The 16,966-nt window shown below is 41.5% G+C and overlaps 1 protein-coding gene across 6 annotated transcripts in view; it reads left to right on the top strand.

Annotated features, from left to right (window-relative positions):
• The window catches only part of arhgap32b (Rho GTPase activating protein 32b), a 99,647-nt gene that overhangs the window by 21,832 nt on the left and 60,849 nt on the right, over positions 1–16,966 (top strand). For 4 of the 6 annotated variants that reach the window (XM_034607405.1, XM_034607409.1, XM_034607408.1 and 1 more), the window contains 2 exons: positions 3,066–3,355; positions 16,225–16,330. In XM_034607405.1, coding sequence (XP_034463296.1) covers positions 3,261–3,355; positions 16,225–16,330 — 201 coding nt within the window. In that variant the 5' untranslated portion in view covers positions 3,066–3,260. The remainder of the gene's footprint in view (positions 1–3,065; positions 3,356–16,224; positions 16,331–16,966) is intronic. The other 2 variants (XM_034607406.1, XM_034607407.1) reach the window with 1 other exon arrangement.

The raw sequence follows: 16,966 nt of genomic DNA, 5'->3' as shown, positions 1-16,966 counted from the left end.
ACACACACACACTTCCTGGTTTAACTAACACACGTCATTCCTCTCTACTCAAAAATAACCAATGAGATAAGTATTTTCACACCCACAACATATAAGTGCAGGTGATGGTACACAAAAACACATGTGAAGTAAGATGGGTTGACTGCATGGTTTGTCTGTGTGTGTATCTGTGTGTTTGTTGTTGATTTAAGAGCAAGAGTTTACAGTGGCCCAGGACATGAGATGAATTTCAACACGCAGCCTGTGCCTGTGTCCACAACTCTCCCAGCCTTAAAGCTTATAGCACAGACACTCACACACACATTCATAGCAGTCGATATCACCATGTGCTGTCATTGTCTGGTCAATATTGTGTTGGTTTAAATCGATGAACTCTTGTACTGAGCTCATATAGAGCCACAGAAGTTGATAATCTTTCCCTCCAGACTCTTGGACAGCTGGGATGTCTGGATGTTCTTATGCTGCAGACAATCTCGGGTCAAAAGAAGGTGACGCATTAGTTTCTAATTGGTGCAGAGCCAGGCTTAATCACACATGATTCAATCTATTGCCTTCTTATTTTTGGAACAAAGATCCCTGAATCACTTTGACTTCAATTTTTCTTAAAGACGTAACATTTGCATTTTAGAGGAATTCCTGGTACATTAAAATATCTGAATTTTCAGAATAGATAAATTGCATGTATCGTTATGAAACCCCTCACGTCTATGTCTGTCGTTACCTATGATGCTTTCTTGACTGAATTGCACACCAAAGAAAGCTCCGGGAATGATGTATACCAGTAAGTTTTCCTCAGAGGTAGATCCAGCTGCTTCAGTGTGGCCTGTGAGGATCCTGTCCTCCTACGCTTTCTCCTCCTGCGCCGCACTCCCACCTTCCCTCCATCTCTCTGCTCTTTGCGTCATCCTCCTGGGATTACAGCTCATAGCCGTCAACTGCCACAGAAAACGGGCTACACTGACTTTCCTCTCCTCCACTATTTTATTGGGTCGTTACCACTGTGTTCCTGTCATCAATTCTCGTCTGCTCACAACGTGACATTTGGATTTCATTGGGAGGTTGTCCTGCAGTGGGTCGCATAATAGCAATAATACCCAAGAGGGCATTCTCTGCTGTGACTACCGGGACAGTAATTATTCAGTGGGTTGGAGATGAGCACTGTTGATCATCCCTAAGTAACTTTAATCACAGTTACCAAATTAAGTTTTGAACAACAAATACCTATTGTGTGGAAAGCAGTATTCATACAGAAACATGAAGTGTTTGAGATCTTGAGAAGACCTACTTGTTAGCAGAAACCTCTTTGTATTAACTGATTTATACCACAGTTTAAGAATACTGGCCATTAATGTAATTCTTCACCTAAGGGCTATAATCATAAATTGATTCAAGAGAAAATGATTGTCTGATATTTGATTTATCGTTGGAAATTATTTGGCATTTAAAAAAACATTTTCTAATATTTTATACAGACTAATTAGTTGAACAATCAAGGTGAAGCAGGGTAATCAATAATGAAATTAACCATTACTTTCAGCCCTAAAGCACTTCTACAGTACATGCTGATGCAAATGCAGACCAATCCTTAGAAAAACAACCAGCTCTCTGTGTTTGAACCCACACTGGATCAATAGAGTAGCTCCATATAGATGAAAAAGAAAGCTGCGTTGAATGTTCATATTATGTTTTGGTCTTTTGGCTTCATGGTAATGTCAGTAATGAATATGTTATGCTTGAGCCCAGAGATTAGAAATTGCACTATTGGGGTTAGGTAAAAATTGTCCACAATGGAATAAGGACTTCTTCTATGTTGTCTTTTTCTTGAATGAAAAGTTCTACATACTAATTCCACAAACGTCTGTGTCTGTGGAAAGCATATCTCACAAACTGTTCATCAGCTTTACACACAGTATGTTTATTGTAAATTGTCCAATTTGGTGCAACTTTGACACGCTATACTTTCAATAATACTAAAATTTGAATGACTGGGTCACAAGTGCTCTGACGCAGCCAGTGGGGGCAGGCCAGTTTGCTAACTTTCAGTCAGTGAACAGAGTTGAACATGTTTTCTATGTCCTTGGATAAAATACAGCAGTGGTTTGTAACTGGGTCAAACCATGGGTCAAAATCGTTGCCAGATCATTTTGTTAATTTTAATATTTCTCTTTCACCACATCAGCCTTAGACACACACATTCACAGGAGTCTGGTGCTGATCTCTGTCATGGCAACAACATTCACAGAATCATTTCCTCTTGAGCAAGTTATCTTCAAAATAAAGTTACGTTAGTTCTGTTGCAGCAATGCTTTACATAGAGCTCAATTGCACAGCTTTTATTTTGAAAACTTCTGAACTTGGGTTTGAAGATTGTGTCAGTTGTTTAACAGACTTCTGAAATATATACATATAAGCCACACACGTGAACAGTAATAAAGCAAAATTTGTTTGATTTGATGAAAAAAACAGTTACTATAAAATCTACATTGCAGATAAACTAGGTAGGATGAACACAAAGTTTTCACTCTGCACCAAAGACTGTTTATAAAAAAATAACTTCATACAACTTCCAGCACACAAACAATAATAAAAGTGATTGTTCAACTGTTTGAGGAGGACTCACTAATGACAAGGACTTAAGTTGACATGCATCTGTTTCATTGAATGTTTGAACACTATGCTGGTGTGTGGGATATACCAAAAAATTGTATTTGAGGTAATATGTGGATGGGCTGAAAAAATGGACCTTTGAATGGCTGGGTTGAGGATAGAGAGCCCAGAGAGCAGAGCCACCACAGCACAGCACAGCAGAGCAGCCAGTGTTGGTGTTTGACTGTTGATTCACACTGGAATGTGTGTGTCAGAATCTCCATGTGTTCACACCGAAGTGAAATCTTGCCTTGCAAAGCTCCATCAGCATGACTTATTTGATCTACAGGCTACACACACACAATTAATGATTTTTTTTCACTCTCTCTCCCCCCTACCCTTTTCTCTCATTCTTGTCCCATTCCAATCTTCCTACTAAATTTTTATTTTTATTTTCACCCCACATCTTTTTTTCACAGTCTTGTCTAATCTGTCATTATTCCCCACATTCCTCTCTCTCTCCACTTTTGTCCCTCGTCATCCTCCCTCTTGCCTCTACATGTGATTTGTTTTACCTCATTCGTCTCTCTCCCTCCTGATCTACCTCTTCACACTCTCCCTCCCCCTCCCTCTCTGCTTCTCTGGCAGGCTGCTCATTGCAGTGAGTCAGTATCATGGAGGCAGGCAGCGGGGCTGCCGCAGCTGCTGGGAGTGCAGCACTAGGACTGCTGGGAGCCACAACCACGTCCAGCCATGACATCTTGGACAGGTAAGCCTCGTGCACACCCTGAGGAATGGACTGACCCAAATGTTTATGATCAGAGTGAGGAGGGGAGGAGTGTGTATGTTTGGAACGACGGACCACACCTTAGGTTGTGGTTTGATAAGCTTATTAGTTTTTAGTTATAGTAGGGGCATGGAGAGTATATGAGTGTGTGTGAGTTTTTGTGTGCGTTTGCAGTACCACACAGAAAGCCAGTCTTCTTATGCTGTCTTTGCATGTGTGTGTCTTCCTCCCTTTCATTACACTCACTGTATGTGAAGTCTCTGCTCCGGTCTTGACAGCTGAAGAATCTGTTTGGGGTTGCCTCCGTGTCAGTGTAGAGTGTGCGTGTTTATGTGTATTTGTGCATGTGCCTGAAGTGTGTGTTGATGATAGAAAGTGTGGGGGGGTGTTACTTGGCTTCCTCCATGCCTCAAGGAGAAATGACACCAGGGAATGCGCATGCAGAGGAGGAGGGGGAGACATTGGTAGACGTGCCTGAGCTATAGCTGAGGCGATAGGGTGAGTTTGCACAGTCACCACCCCACCCCCTACTTAACCCCCACCCACACCCCATCAACCCATAGCAACTGGGTGACTGCCATCACTGGCTGTCACTGCTGGAAACCCCTCATTCAGATTTCCTTTGCTTACGGAGTCCAGTATCTCCCAGCTCCAGCGACCACTACCTTCACAGCGGGGCCGAGTGTATAAGCTTTCAGCCAGTTACGTCATTGCTACAGCTGTACACCCACATGCCCATGCACTGTTCACACACACACACACACACACACACACACACACACACACACACACACACACACACACACACACACACACACACACACACACACACACACACACACACACACACACACACACACACCCTTGAGCATGTGCATTCGCAGATACACACAGTCACTAAGGTGTATCTAGTACACATGTATGCTTCACAGGGATATTTTAGGGGAAACATCATTGTCACATGTGCAGACGAGAAACGCACACACAACAAACACGTAATCTTTGTAGTTAAGGGCTTCACCACATTTTTCACCTGTGCACGTCAAGCTCTGTCATCAGCTAGCAGTTTGGGATATCACTCATCTCCTTGATATTTCAGTTGCTACATGCTATGCCAATGATTTCTAACTAATCTCCAACACGTTCCGGGGATCTCCTTTGACACATTACAGTACAATCAGAGATGGAAATGAAGGCTGTGACTCAATTACTTGTCATTTCCTTACTATATCTGTGAGTCACCACTCATGCTCTCACTGGTGAGGACACGGTTTCACCAGCCTTCTCTGAAATACGCCGAAAGATCCATCTGCATGTACACCTGTTCCCACACCATCCAACCAGGTAGCCAATGACTTCTCTCCCCTACATATCTGCTTCGGCAGCATGATGTCGCTTTTTTAGTGATGTGTGTGTGTGTGTGTGTGTGTGTGTGTGTGAAGGGCAGCACACGTGTACATCCGTCTGTGTTTTGACAAATGTGTCCAGCTGTGCGTTATCTTTTTTTGGAGGGTGGGGGGGGATTACATTTAATGCTGCTCAGCCCCTCTGCCCCCCCTCTCACACACCGCCCCTCCAGTCCTGAACTGGGTCTAAATCCTGCACTGGGGTTACCATGGCAGCAGCAGCTTAGCATACATTAGACAGCAGTCCAACATTACTATTGAAAATGAGTGAGTGAAAAGAAGAGAAAGGAGTAAAAATGAGAAGAAGAATGTCTCCCTTCTGCTAAATTGCGTCTTGATGATGTCATGTACAGTAAATACACACAGGGATGTGTGTGTGTGTGTGTGTGTGTGTGTGTGTGTGTGTGTGTGTGTGTTCTCAGTCCGTTGCCCATTGCAGTCCTCTTTAATCAGAGAGGACATGGACGTTGGCGTTTGGACAGGGCTAATCAATTATTAGTTGTCCTGTGAATCGTGGTGGACAGAAGAGGATCAGCTGCCAGGACTGAGGAGGGCAGAGAGGAGACATGGGCCCCCAGGAAGTGACACAGACAGAGAATGAAAACGCTGTAAAAAAGTATAGTTTGTGTTTCACTAATTCAGTAAGACAAAGGAGTGGACAACAGCACAGTGTACTCTTCAGGAGGAGGCCCATGCCAGCATATAAGCTCCCATGAATATGGAAGTAAGTCGATCATGGAGCTCCTAATTTCAGGTTTGCACAGACTGCGGAGTTCAGTGCATGTCTGAAAGCAGCTGTAGTGACGTCATCAGGTTTGCATTAAAAACAAGGGAGAGTTTGAAAGATTTGGGTTATTTATCTGGCAGGAACAGCATCTAATAGAGCTTGATCCATACAAACACAGTATTTCCATCTGTGATGCTTTGATTTCTAACCATTCTATCTCTTGCAAGTCCCTTGATGGCCGTGCCATACCCAATCACTGGAGAACTGATTCACGCAGAATCACTTAGTTGATAGATTAAAAGTCGACACAAGCTCTACGCAGCGAAATGTAATTTAATTTGGGGCGATGACAGTTGCTGGTGTCTCACTTGGCTGTGGAGGTGTAAAATTCTGTAGCACTGTTGTTGTTCATTGTCACTCTGAGCATTTTAAGCATCACTAATGGATAATTTAGATGATAAATCCTTCCATAGAATGAGTTGCCACGCACTGCATTCTCAGAACAAGTAATGAGTTCATAAAATGTATGTGGCCTCTTAAAGTGGATGTTTCTTCAGACCTTCTATCTATCTTCTATCCAAATTGTTTCATATCCAGATGACCATACATAACTATTGATTCTTGTTGATCGTATCTTTTCTTGACTGAGTAAATTGGGTCCATGTCTTTGCAGTTGAAAGTTGCAACAGCAGCAGTTGTCTCCTTCCGTCTTGATGATTCTTTGTCATATATTGTGTCGCAGACAAAAGCACATCTGCACCTTTTTGGCTCTCTCTGTAAACATTCTCAGCACAATTTGGCATTCTTTATACATTATGTTGGTGGCAAAAGAGGTTAATGGTCTGTTGTGGGGCATACTTAGCAAAGTATGGTTTTTGGTCAGTCTCAAACTTGTCATACCCAAACCACGTCCATGATACAGAAGTATTCCCTCTGAGGTAAATGCTCCTTGTTTTATTTTTCCTGGTCAGAGTTATTCTCCATGTTTGTTTGTGTTGCCCTCATGTTGTTATCTTGCCTGCATCTGGGTGGAAGAACACAAAGCATCGTCTGAATGACGAAAAAGAGAGATGGAGAGACGTGTTGCATAACAACATATCACAATATGTAATGATACACATGTTAAAACGGAACTCATAAACAAGATTTGTATATATCCTGTTGAACTGGCTAAAATAATACCATCATAGTGTATGATGTGTTTTTAATAATGATCTGTTAAATATATATATTTAACACCATGATAATGAGGAACGAAACACATTCAGTTTTAATGTTAATTGTAATTTGTTTACAAGAAAGCTCCAGGGCACCTTTTCATTTGGATGTCAAGATATACATTTATTTTGTTCAGTAGTGGTGGCAAAGTGTGTAAAGCTGCTCTTCCACTTTTCCCGTGCATTCTTCATAAAGCTGAGACAACACTTTCTACCCACAGTCAATCTTTTTCATTTGCTTTTTAAACCTGGTTTTGTCCCAATTTCTAACTGGCATCATTTCATTCAGTGTAAAATATGAAGCTGCATTTCTGTGTCCCTGCTTCTTTTTAAGTTCTTATCATATGAGGTAATGACCGAAAAGGCCGATGGGAGTGACTGTTGCAGGGGTTTGAGGAAACATTACCACGAGGCCTGTTTGTGGGTTTGGCTGCTTGTGCTGCAGTTTGGAAGTGCCGACTTTGGCTTTCTGTCTACTGGGATGGGGGGATGGTAACAATACCTTTTTTACAAATGTTGAAAAAGGGAAAACTGGTTGATTCGTTTCCTGTCTTCGTCAGAACAGACTGAGTGCATATTTAGCTAGAGATCACTCTGCTGTCTCCAGCTTTAAATTGTAAATTGATATATTTAAAAAAAATCCCCATCAGTCTACGCAACTCAGTTTTCCACAGATGGACTCAGTCAGAATGTTATTGCAAATTATTTATTTTTCTTATTTTTAATAAACTAGTGTAGTGCACACTCTAAACCTGTGTGCTTGTAAAGGGTTGTTTGCTTGGCCTGTGGTAATGTTGGTCGCAGCTTTATTTCTAAAACTGTAAAAGTGTTACCTGCAGTAATTGAGACTTGGCAAGTACAGTCCAGCTGAGGGACTCAGTCCACAGAACCATGAAGCCACCGCTGCTGCACAAAGAGCTGTTCACCTGTTTATTCAAAGTCTGCTGAAGCTTGACTCATCACGCAGAACCCCAAACTGGAGAATCAGTTGTTGCAGCTGATGTGAATGAGCTTGTCGTTGTGAACCTGTTGTTGTGATTGACAGATAAACAGAGCGCTGGTCGCCAGTTTATTCAAATTGTATTAATGTTGAACGTGTTTCATGTCCCAATCACACCAAAATTTACACTGTACTTCCTTAGGCCCTTAATGATACACATGTCAAGTGTGAAGCCGATAAGATGTCCACCACTCTTCCACAGATGCGTCATGTACTGCATTTGTGCCAGGGAGAGCAATTGGGTTGCTTGCATACAGCTTCCACGCCTTTTCGCTTGTAATCAATGCCTTACAACAGCAATGCTGCTGTTCAGTGAATGGTTACTAATACAGCTATCCATTAGATCCATGCCTCAGCTTGCTGAGGGGAAATATACATTACTCTCAGTGACCCGGTGTAGGTCGACATCAATTCATTTAGTCACTGGTGTAAATATCCAAATGGAAAATTAGATAGACAATGGTCTCCTTGTCTTGCCTGATGTCCCGTATGGGGGACAGATAAACTGCCTCGGGGGGATAGGAGCTAAATTGTTGGCTGACTGGAGAGACAGTGGACGAGATCCAGAGCAGCATGCATAAGGGTTGAAATCCTCTGCATTGCCCACTGATAGCAGAGCTCCCTCCATGTTCTTTCATCTCTCTCTATTCATTGCTGCTTGATGCTTTCCAAAACTCTTTGCATCTGCAGTGGAAATAACTTGTGGGCAGTTGCCACAGTAGATTTATACTGTTAATTGTGTTCAAGACAATAACCGTGGACGCATGTATCCTTAGGTAAACAGTAGGGCTGAATGGTTAGAAGACATTATGTAACTTTATCCTGACCTGTAAACATTATTACAAACCTCTGTTAATGTTTCTACACAATCAGATAAAATAACTCTTGATTGGCTAGGCTTCATTTTATTTTATCCCATCAATCACAGAAAACTATTTGGTTCATGGACTATTTATAAAGCACTCTCCATTCTTCTTGACCACTCAAGTTGCTTTACACCATAAGTCACATTCAGGCTGGAGGAGCCGGGGATCAAACCATCAACTGCTTGTTTAATGGACCACACCTCCTGAGCCACAGCCGCCCTTTATTTAGAAGTCAACGTTAGGGGTGTAACGTTATACAAAAATCACATTTCGTTACGTACCTCGGTTTTAAGGTCACGGTTCGGTACGGTACAGTAGAAAGAAGGAACAGATAACGTTAAACAGATTTTTTTTGTTCTTTTTATTCAACCTGGTTAACTATGGCTGCGTCTTTCTTACCGTACAAAAGTAAAATAACAAAATAAACACTCTCAGAAATAAATAAATAAAAATTGTAAAATAAATATCCATTAAGGTGCAGCATGTAGAAAATTATTAAATATCTATTTTCATTTTTCTTTTATTCCAAAAAATGAACTTGTCCACATGGTTTGCAGAGAATGGCCCTGCTGGTACTAACAATGTCTCCTCTGTGGAGAACCCTCTCACTCTAGGGACAAAGGTTTTTAAACGGCTGGTGTGACTTGCTGGCTGAAATGCGGACGAAAGGGAACTTCGTGACAGGGTTTGATTACTTTAAGTGTGTGTTTGAACCCTGCAGTTTAGAGAATGGTCGCATGTTCGCTGCTATAAAAACACCTATGTCGCTCGTTATTGCTTTGAAGTGGTCTGAATTATTTGCAAGCGGCAGCTTTAATCCCGCGGGGAGCTCGGTTTGCGCTGAACTCGTTTTTTCCTTGTCCCACTAATGTTAGTGTTATTTCTAATGTTAGTGGATCACCACTCTGTTGGTGCCGTTTCTGATAGCGGTTGCGCAATGTCGGCATACAGCTTTTTTCCACTTGTCTTTTGTCCGTCGTCATTATAGTTGACTAGGAAACTGAAGGGTTCCCACACAGCGGACTTGAGGGAATGATGAGGGAGGGTCTTCACACTCCTGTTTGTCTGCGGTCGCACACAAATAAGTTTTGCACGTGGACTCGCTGCATTCGTTCGGCACACTTGCATGTGAACTGAAAGGCCCATACCGGAGATTTTTGATTCGGATACATGTACCGTTACACCCCATCATCATGAGTTTCAAAATGCTGAAATAACAATTACATTTTATATTTAAATTGTATATTTTAAGAACAAATACACATCTAACATCAAAACTCAAAGAGTTTAATCTCTGTTTCTACAAAAGCATCTATGACCAACATGTAGAAACCAGCAGTCTAAATGGAGGAGTCTCTGCTCTTTGCTTCAAGGTATCTGCAGGGCTTGAAAGTCTTAAAAAACACTGAATTTATTTTGTGCAAAAAAGGCCTTAGAAGGCAGAAACCTTAAACTCATGCTTCCCTGCTGTTGTTTTCTGCAGGACAGCGCAACCTTTCCCTGACATTGATTGAATGTCTTTAGTGACCACAAAAACCAAGCTTGAATCTCACCCTCAGATATTCTGTCACTGCCTCAGCCAGAGTCTGCAAGTAGGAACTAACACTGTTATCAAGCAGGGATTTTTGGAGCTTCTTTAGAAAAGGTGCAAAGCTGATTGTTATTGGTTTCTGAATGGGTTTACTACAACTCTTTTAAGGTACATCTTATACCTGATTAAAAGCCTAGTTACACCTCTTGTACACCAAGAGGATATATGCAGGTAAACCTGCAAAAAAAGGCTCTTGACTCCCATTGCCAGTAGAGGAGTTAGCCTTTTTATGCCACTGTGTCACTCAACTAAAGTACTCAAAGATCACTAGTGTCAAAATAAGCTATGATGAAACATATCTGACACACTGTCATTCTAAATCATAAGAAGAAACTGGTTTCACTGTCAGGTGTAACAATTATCACTGTACTATACAATACATACATGACTGACTCATGGCAGATGTTTTATGTTGTGTGGAATTGCACTTGAAAACGTGAACACTTTTATTATTCAGACAGCGTGCTTCAGTAGTTTACGCCGTGTGAATAAATTATTTACTACAAATAACACTTTCAACTGAGCCGTTTTATTCTCATGGAGTGGAACATGAGGCTCCTCTTCCTCAGCCTTCAGTCTCCACTAACCCGATATCTCTTTCATCAGACCAGTGCCATAATATTCTCTGGTGGGTATTATTGGCAGTTCTAAAGGTGGCCCGTATCCATGTGTGTTCAGTCCAGTACAGAAAACATGCTATGCTTGTGGCTCTTATAAACATTCATCACAGCCACCCAAGCTGGCAGATCTTGTTGCCTTCGTCTGGCTGCTTTTATTCATGTCTGGTCTCTTGAATGGATCTGTGGTGTTTATTAGGTTTAAACTGACTGACTGCGAGTTGCAGCATGAAGCTCGTAAGATGACATCTGTGTTTCTCACATATGATGATTTTAAGTGGGGGAAAAAAAATCATCTTTGCTCTCAGCTGCCATTCTGTGCTCATTCTGTGTCTGCTGTTGTCGTTGATTACTGATCTGTCAACAGAAACAGAAACACATAATATATGAAAATACTATCAACCTGCCATGGGCTAGAAAGCACTTAGTAAGCTTGGTTACCAACCAGCCCAAAAAAGTTTATAGAGATGGTCAGTATGATGGAGATTAGCATTTTATCCATTTATTTATGTCCACTCAGTAGTTTATAAGGAACAACAAGCTAAACCGAATGGACGCTGACAACCGACCTTTTATAAATTCAACCTGTTATTTTGTGTCTGTCTGTCCAGAGTGACCCATATTTTAGCACCTAATCAGAATTCATCTTTGCCTACGCTAGATTAGCACGAACGCCAGGCATAGACATGACTACTGTGACGCTTTTTAAAGCTAAAATGTATCAGTTAGGACCCATAGCCTGCATCTTGTGGTGGAGGCTGCAGAAAAATTGGTTGTTTGAATTATTGAAACGCTAACTATTACCTTGATTTAGCATCAGTTATGAGCATTAACTTTAATACTTTGTCTTCTTTTGTGATAAAGTAAAGCTCTTTGGTTTTTGTTCTGTTGGTTGGTCAAAGGGGAGCAATAGAAGACGTCACTTGTGACTCTGTGATGAGCTTATTCAATTAATTTGTGACATTTATGCGATTCAATATTTCATATATTAGAGAGGTTGATCTATTACAGAAAATCTGCTGATAAATTGATCATGAAAATAATTTTTGCCGACCAACTGTACATATGTCTCTGCACAACCTGGCTGTTACATGTTCAGTTTAAATAATTTTCCAAATAATTATTAATATACTTCAATGTTACTCTGTTAATATTAAATGCCTGATATAAGTGCACCACTTCTCTGTGATAAACCCAAGAATCCGAAAATTATTTTGCCCATTACTTTTGTTTAAACTTCAAATTTCAGTTTTAATATAATATACTCTGCCTTGTTTTAAACAGACAAGCAGCTGTATGAGTGCTGTGGTGCAGTCGTGAGTTGCCGCTGGTGACTGTGACAGTGGTTTATCTCATCCTCCCTCAAAGCTGTTAGTTCATGTGAGGAAGAAAGACCTGTGCTAAACTGGCTGTGACAACTGTGTTGAAATATTGTAATATATGGAGCATATCACCCACAGGATTTCTGTTTGGGGTTGGGCACATGTTGAGTCAGACATTCAGTGACGAGGAAGCCTAATAGCAGAGACAGGAGAGAGTGGTGGCTGGGGATAAATGCAGTGAGGCATTTATATCTTTCAGAGCAGAAATGGAGCGGCTGTTGCTAAAATGCACCAAAATTGAGTGTGTGCTGGAAATGTTTGGAAAACAGTCAAGATTGAGACATTCACACCACATTAAATGGGTCCTCTCGATTCTTACAGAGCTGCAGAGAGAAACATTCGTCTTCTCTCTCACTGCTCTTACCTGGTTTTGAAGAATGACAGAGTGTGGGCTGGAAACAGGCAGGATTGCCGTTTAACACCAGTTTAAAGCACACTTTTATTGCTGCCGGGTGTTTGGAGCAGGTGCTGGAAGGAGCAGCTCCTTTCTCCTGCCGTGCCTTCTCACCAAGGAATGCTGGGAATTCTGGAGTGCACTGCACTTGTGAACAGAGAAAGTGATACTTGGCAAGTGAAATGCACTGCTGAAGCTTGGCCTTTACCCAGTGTGTCTGAAAGTGTTTCACACTGACAGTAGTTGTCGAGCCTCCCTGGAAAGTGGTGCTTAAAGCATGTCATTAGGGTGGCAGCGGTGAAGGAGTGTCAGTCAGTTATTTCTCATCACTGCATGACTGAGAATCTACAGTTTTGAAGATTACTGCTTTCTTATGTTTTGGATAAACCGCTATCCTCAAATAATCGATATTAAACTTATAAAATGTGGCCCTGCATTACTTGCAAGCATATTAATCATATTTAAATAGAAATAATCATGAACATATACACATTTCCCCTCTAAATCTGTGCACATGAACACTTACTGTTACTCTCTTAAAGGGCCCATATTGTGTAAAATACTTTTTCTGGGCTTTTACTTTCCGTAATTACTTGAAGGGGTCAGTAGGTACCCTCAAAGTATGAAAACCGCTCCCCACCACCACCCCTCCACACCAAACTCGACACTAAGCAGACATTTTGCTGAGCTAGCAGCTTGTTAGCTACCACAGGCTAACCACAACAAACAACACTAAAGAAACACTGCAGCGTGGAGGGATGCAAGGAAGAGAATGTGTCCGTGCACATTCCTCCTAAGAACGTTACTGTTCGAGACCAGCGGTTACGCTTTATTTCTTCTGACGTGTCGCTGTGCTCACTACGGAGTAACATAGATGTTACTCCGTATTGGAACTCCGTTGTGAAACTCCGTACTGTAGCTTGGGACGTTACTCCTACATTGGCCGACTGTCCTGCTAAAACTTGAACAAACATGAGGACGGTGTAACTTACAGTTCAGAAACATCCTGTTGTAACCGACTGTAAATATGTGGCAGGTCTTCAATAGCTGCAAACATAACAACGGGACTTTCAGCTGTGTTTACCAGAGAGGTCGTAAATGCGCCAGAATGAGACCTGTGATAGGCCTGGTCGCATGTCACCCAAAGTGCAGTCAGCCAATCAGAGGAGGGGCTCAAGAGGCAGGCGAAAACAGCCTGTTCTGTCTGCAGCACCAGAAGAGAGGACATGGAAATACACATTGTAGCAGTTTTTTCGACATTAAACCACTGATATATCATCTTAGGGGTACCAATACCTCAAATTAAATCCCAGAAAGGTATAAAATATGGGCCCTTTAATCTTTCATCATCTCTGCTCTGTCCACTCACACACACGCTTAACTCGCTTAGTTTTACAATAGCCAGGTTTCCATCCACATGTCGATCACATTCTTACTGAATTTTAACAGAAGTGGCAAGTTTCAATCTGCTACTGTTATATTAGCTTTATTTTTAAGTTGTTCCCTTTTTATATTGTACCAGTCAGCTAACTCTGGTGCATTTACAATTTATATCAATGTCGATCAATATACATTGTCTCTTTTCAAATAATGAATAAATAAAATGAAATACATCATTTAGGTGGCTAGCGTGCTAATGTAAAGACAAAATATGGTTAATGTGTAGAATTATGTTTATGGTAATATCGTCACTACAGCTTATAATCCATTCAGTACCATAGTAACACTTACTGAATCTTTGATGCTGTATGCCATGTTGGATCTAAGTATCTTTAAAAGGGCTAGTTAACCAAAAACTGAAAATTGACTCATTATCTACTCAAAACCATAACATGCCTCCATACTGCTCCTGTAGTGTCATCCAAGTGTCCGTAGGCCCCGACATTCAAATTTGACTCGAAATACCATGTTTTTAGCCTAATTGTGCTCTGGTATCCTCCTCTGGAGCCTCGTTCACGTTCGTACCCACACACTGCACACTGCACACTCGCTCAAGGGCACGCTCGGTGTGCCCGTTAGCATGGCTACTTGAGGTTGTGGACTTTTAGGCTGAAAACAGTGTTTTAGTGGTGAGTAGCTAATGAGTGAACTATCCCTTTAAGTCCTTGTATATTGAGATATAAAGGCTAATACGAAATTGTTAGGCTGAGTAAAAGTGGCATCATTTGACTGAATGATGAAGTAGGTTGCATCAGAGGTTGTGTGAGAGTGCTAGAGAGCGGGGAGTACAGAGAAGTGACTAAACTTCACTTCCCTGCGTCTTTACTCGGAGTCCTCTGCACTGAGGTCCAATTATCTAAATGCAGAGATGTTGTTTCCGTGTTTGCTGGGTGCCATTGTAGCTGCTCCAGACTGTTTCATCTCCCACAAAAACAAAGCTCTGGTGTGTCTGCTCTAGTTTATTAGACTCACTGCTGAATTCAGGATGCATAGTGTATGTGCACTCTGTGTGCATCACCCGTCACTTTGTGAAATGCTGCTGTGTAAATCTGTTTCATTTCCATCCCCACTCTCTTCTCCTCACTCAGCCTCTATGGAAACAAGGGCAGTCTTTGAAGTAGATGAGCTGACTGTATATAGGCAGACATCTCATCAACTTTAAGTCTTTCTGTGACGGCAGTGCCAGCCCCAAATTTATCTTCATCATATTATCCGATGCCTGGGCTCTGTGACATTTCCTTTGTTGTTCTGTGGATGCTGAACTCATTCAAAATGTCCTGAACTGGGCCCTGCAGCTACTGGTTGGGCCTGTGTGGAAATGTTCAAACTGGCTTAACATCAGACTGCACCAGTGTACTGAATTCACAGTTTAAGCTCCTATACCGAACCAGAATTGACCCGGCTCTTGCTACTGGACACATTTAACTTTTCCTTGCAGAATACTTCCCTTCACCTACAACGCTTATGATCAAAAAGATCGTTCCTGGGCCAGTCACAATGCCCTGATCACTTCAGAGCTTTGTCTTTCATTGTCAGGCTACGACTAAAGATTATTGTCATTATAAATTAATCTGATAACTTCATATATTTTCTTGATTAATCAACTAATTGTGACAAATCTGCATAATGTTTTCCTGCAGACAAGGGTGATGTAGTCACATTGTTCGGTTCGACTGAAATCCAACAGATATTCAATTTACAGTGATATAGTGACAAGTGAAAAGCAGCAAACCCTAACTTAAAAATATGCAGAAAATGGCTTATCATTGCAGCTCTATTTCACAATTATAGAAAAATACTCCTCATCCGCACATAGTTTTCTCCTCTTATACTGGATTATAAATTAATAAATATGAAAAGAGGCAGTGATTATTTAAATTTAAGATATGTTCATTCTGTTTATTGAAAATATTTAGTTTCCCACTCATAGTCCAGCTCTTCAAATGGGAATTTGCTGTTTTTTATTGTCATATATAAATGTTAATAAATAATAAGTGTCTATTAAAGTCTTTTAGTTTTGGACTGTTGGTCAGACAAAAAAAACAAAGCAATGTCCCTACACCGTTTTCGTTTCCTGCCTTTTTTTTCAGTAATCAAAGATGAAACTAATTGTTAGCTGCAGGCTTGCAGCCTTAATGTTAAATATCAGCTGAGTGAAATTATTACAAGTTTAGTTCTAAGTTTGTGTATTTGTGTGGGTTTGTGTTACAGAGGTCTGAGGCCTGGGCGTCACCCAGAGGAGGACGATATTGTGCCTGAACTGGCCCACATCCATCCCAGAGAGAGACCTGACTGGGAGGAGACCATCAGTGCCATGGTGAGAGACACAGACATACACGCACACATACGCACACTCGCTGCAGTGTTCTTTTTTGCATGAACGCACACATTTGCAAAGGTATGAGATGGTCACTGTTTTGATAACATACAGTGCATTCATCACTATCCAGTTCTCATCACGGGTCAGTTGAAGTGACGTAAGTGGCGTGTCAGATCTTCTGATAACACCACACTGATAGGCTTGTTTGCTGCCTGTCACTTTCTTATCTGTTTTTAACCCAGCGGATTGATTAGCTGTGTCTCTCTTTCTCCTATTGAAACCGCGTCTCCTCTGCTCCCGAAACACTATCACACATTCATGATTAATGCAGAGGACTGTTGGCGTCCTGAAGCTACTCTACTCCACACTCTTTGCATAGATAGTCATCTAGCTGCCATCTGTGTACTCCTGTGTCATTCAGCCCACCTCTCCATTCACCAAACAGCATCATTCATTATTTCCTTTCCTTCCATCTTTGGTTTGGGTCTTGCTTATTGCATCAACAGTACGCTGAAAATGAGGCCGTCTCCATGGTAACATGCAGAGCCACCCGTGGTCGGCGCGTGGTTGGAGCCCTATCGCAAGTGCTTACTTCAATCGGGCAGTGGAGAGAAAGGGAAACAACAATCTCAG

Source organism: Hippoglossus hippoglossus, chromosome 14 (genome assembly GCF_009819705.1).
Source record: "Hippoglossus hippoglossus isolate fHipHip1 chromosome 14, fHipHip1.pri, whole genome shotgun sequence".
NCBI classification, from domain to species: domain Eukaryota; kingdom Metazoa; phylum Chordata; class Actinopteri; order Pleuronectiformes; family Pleuronectidae; genus Hippoglossus; species Hippoglossus hippoglossus.
This window is presented reverse-complemented; position numbering and strand designations above follow the sequence as displayed.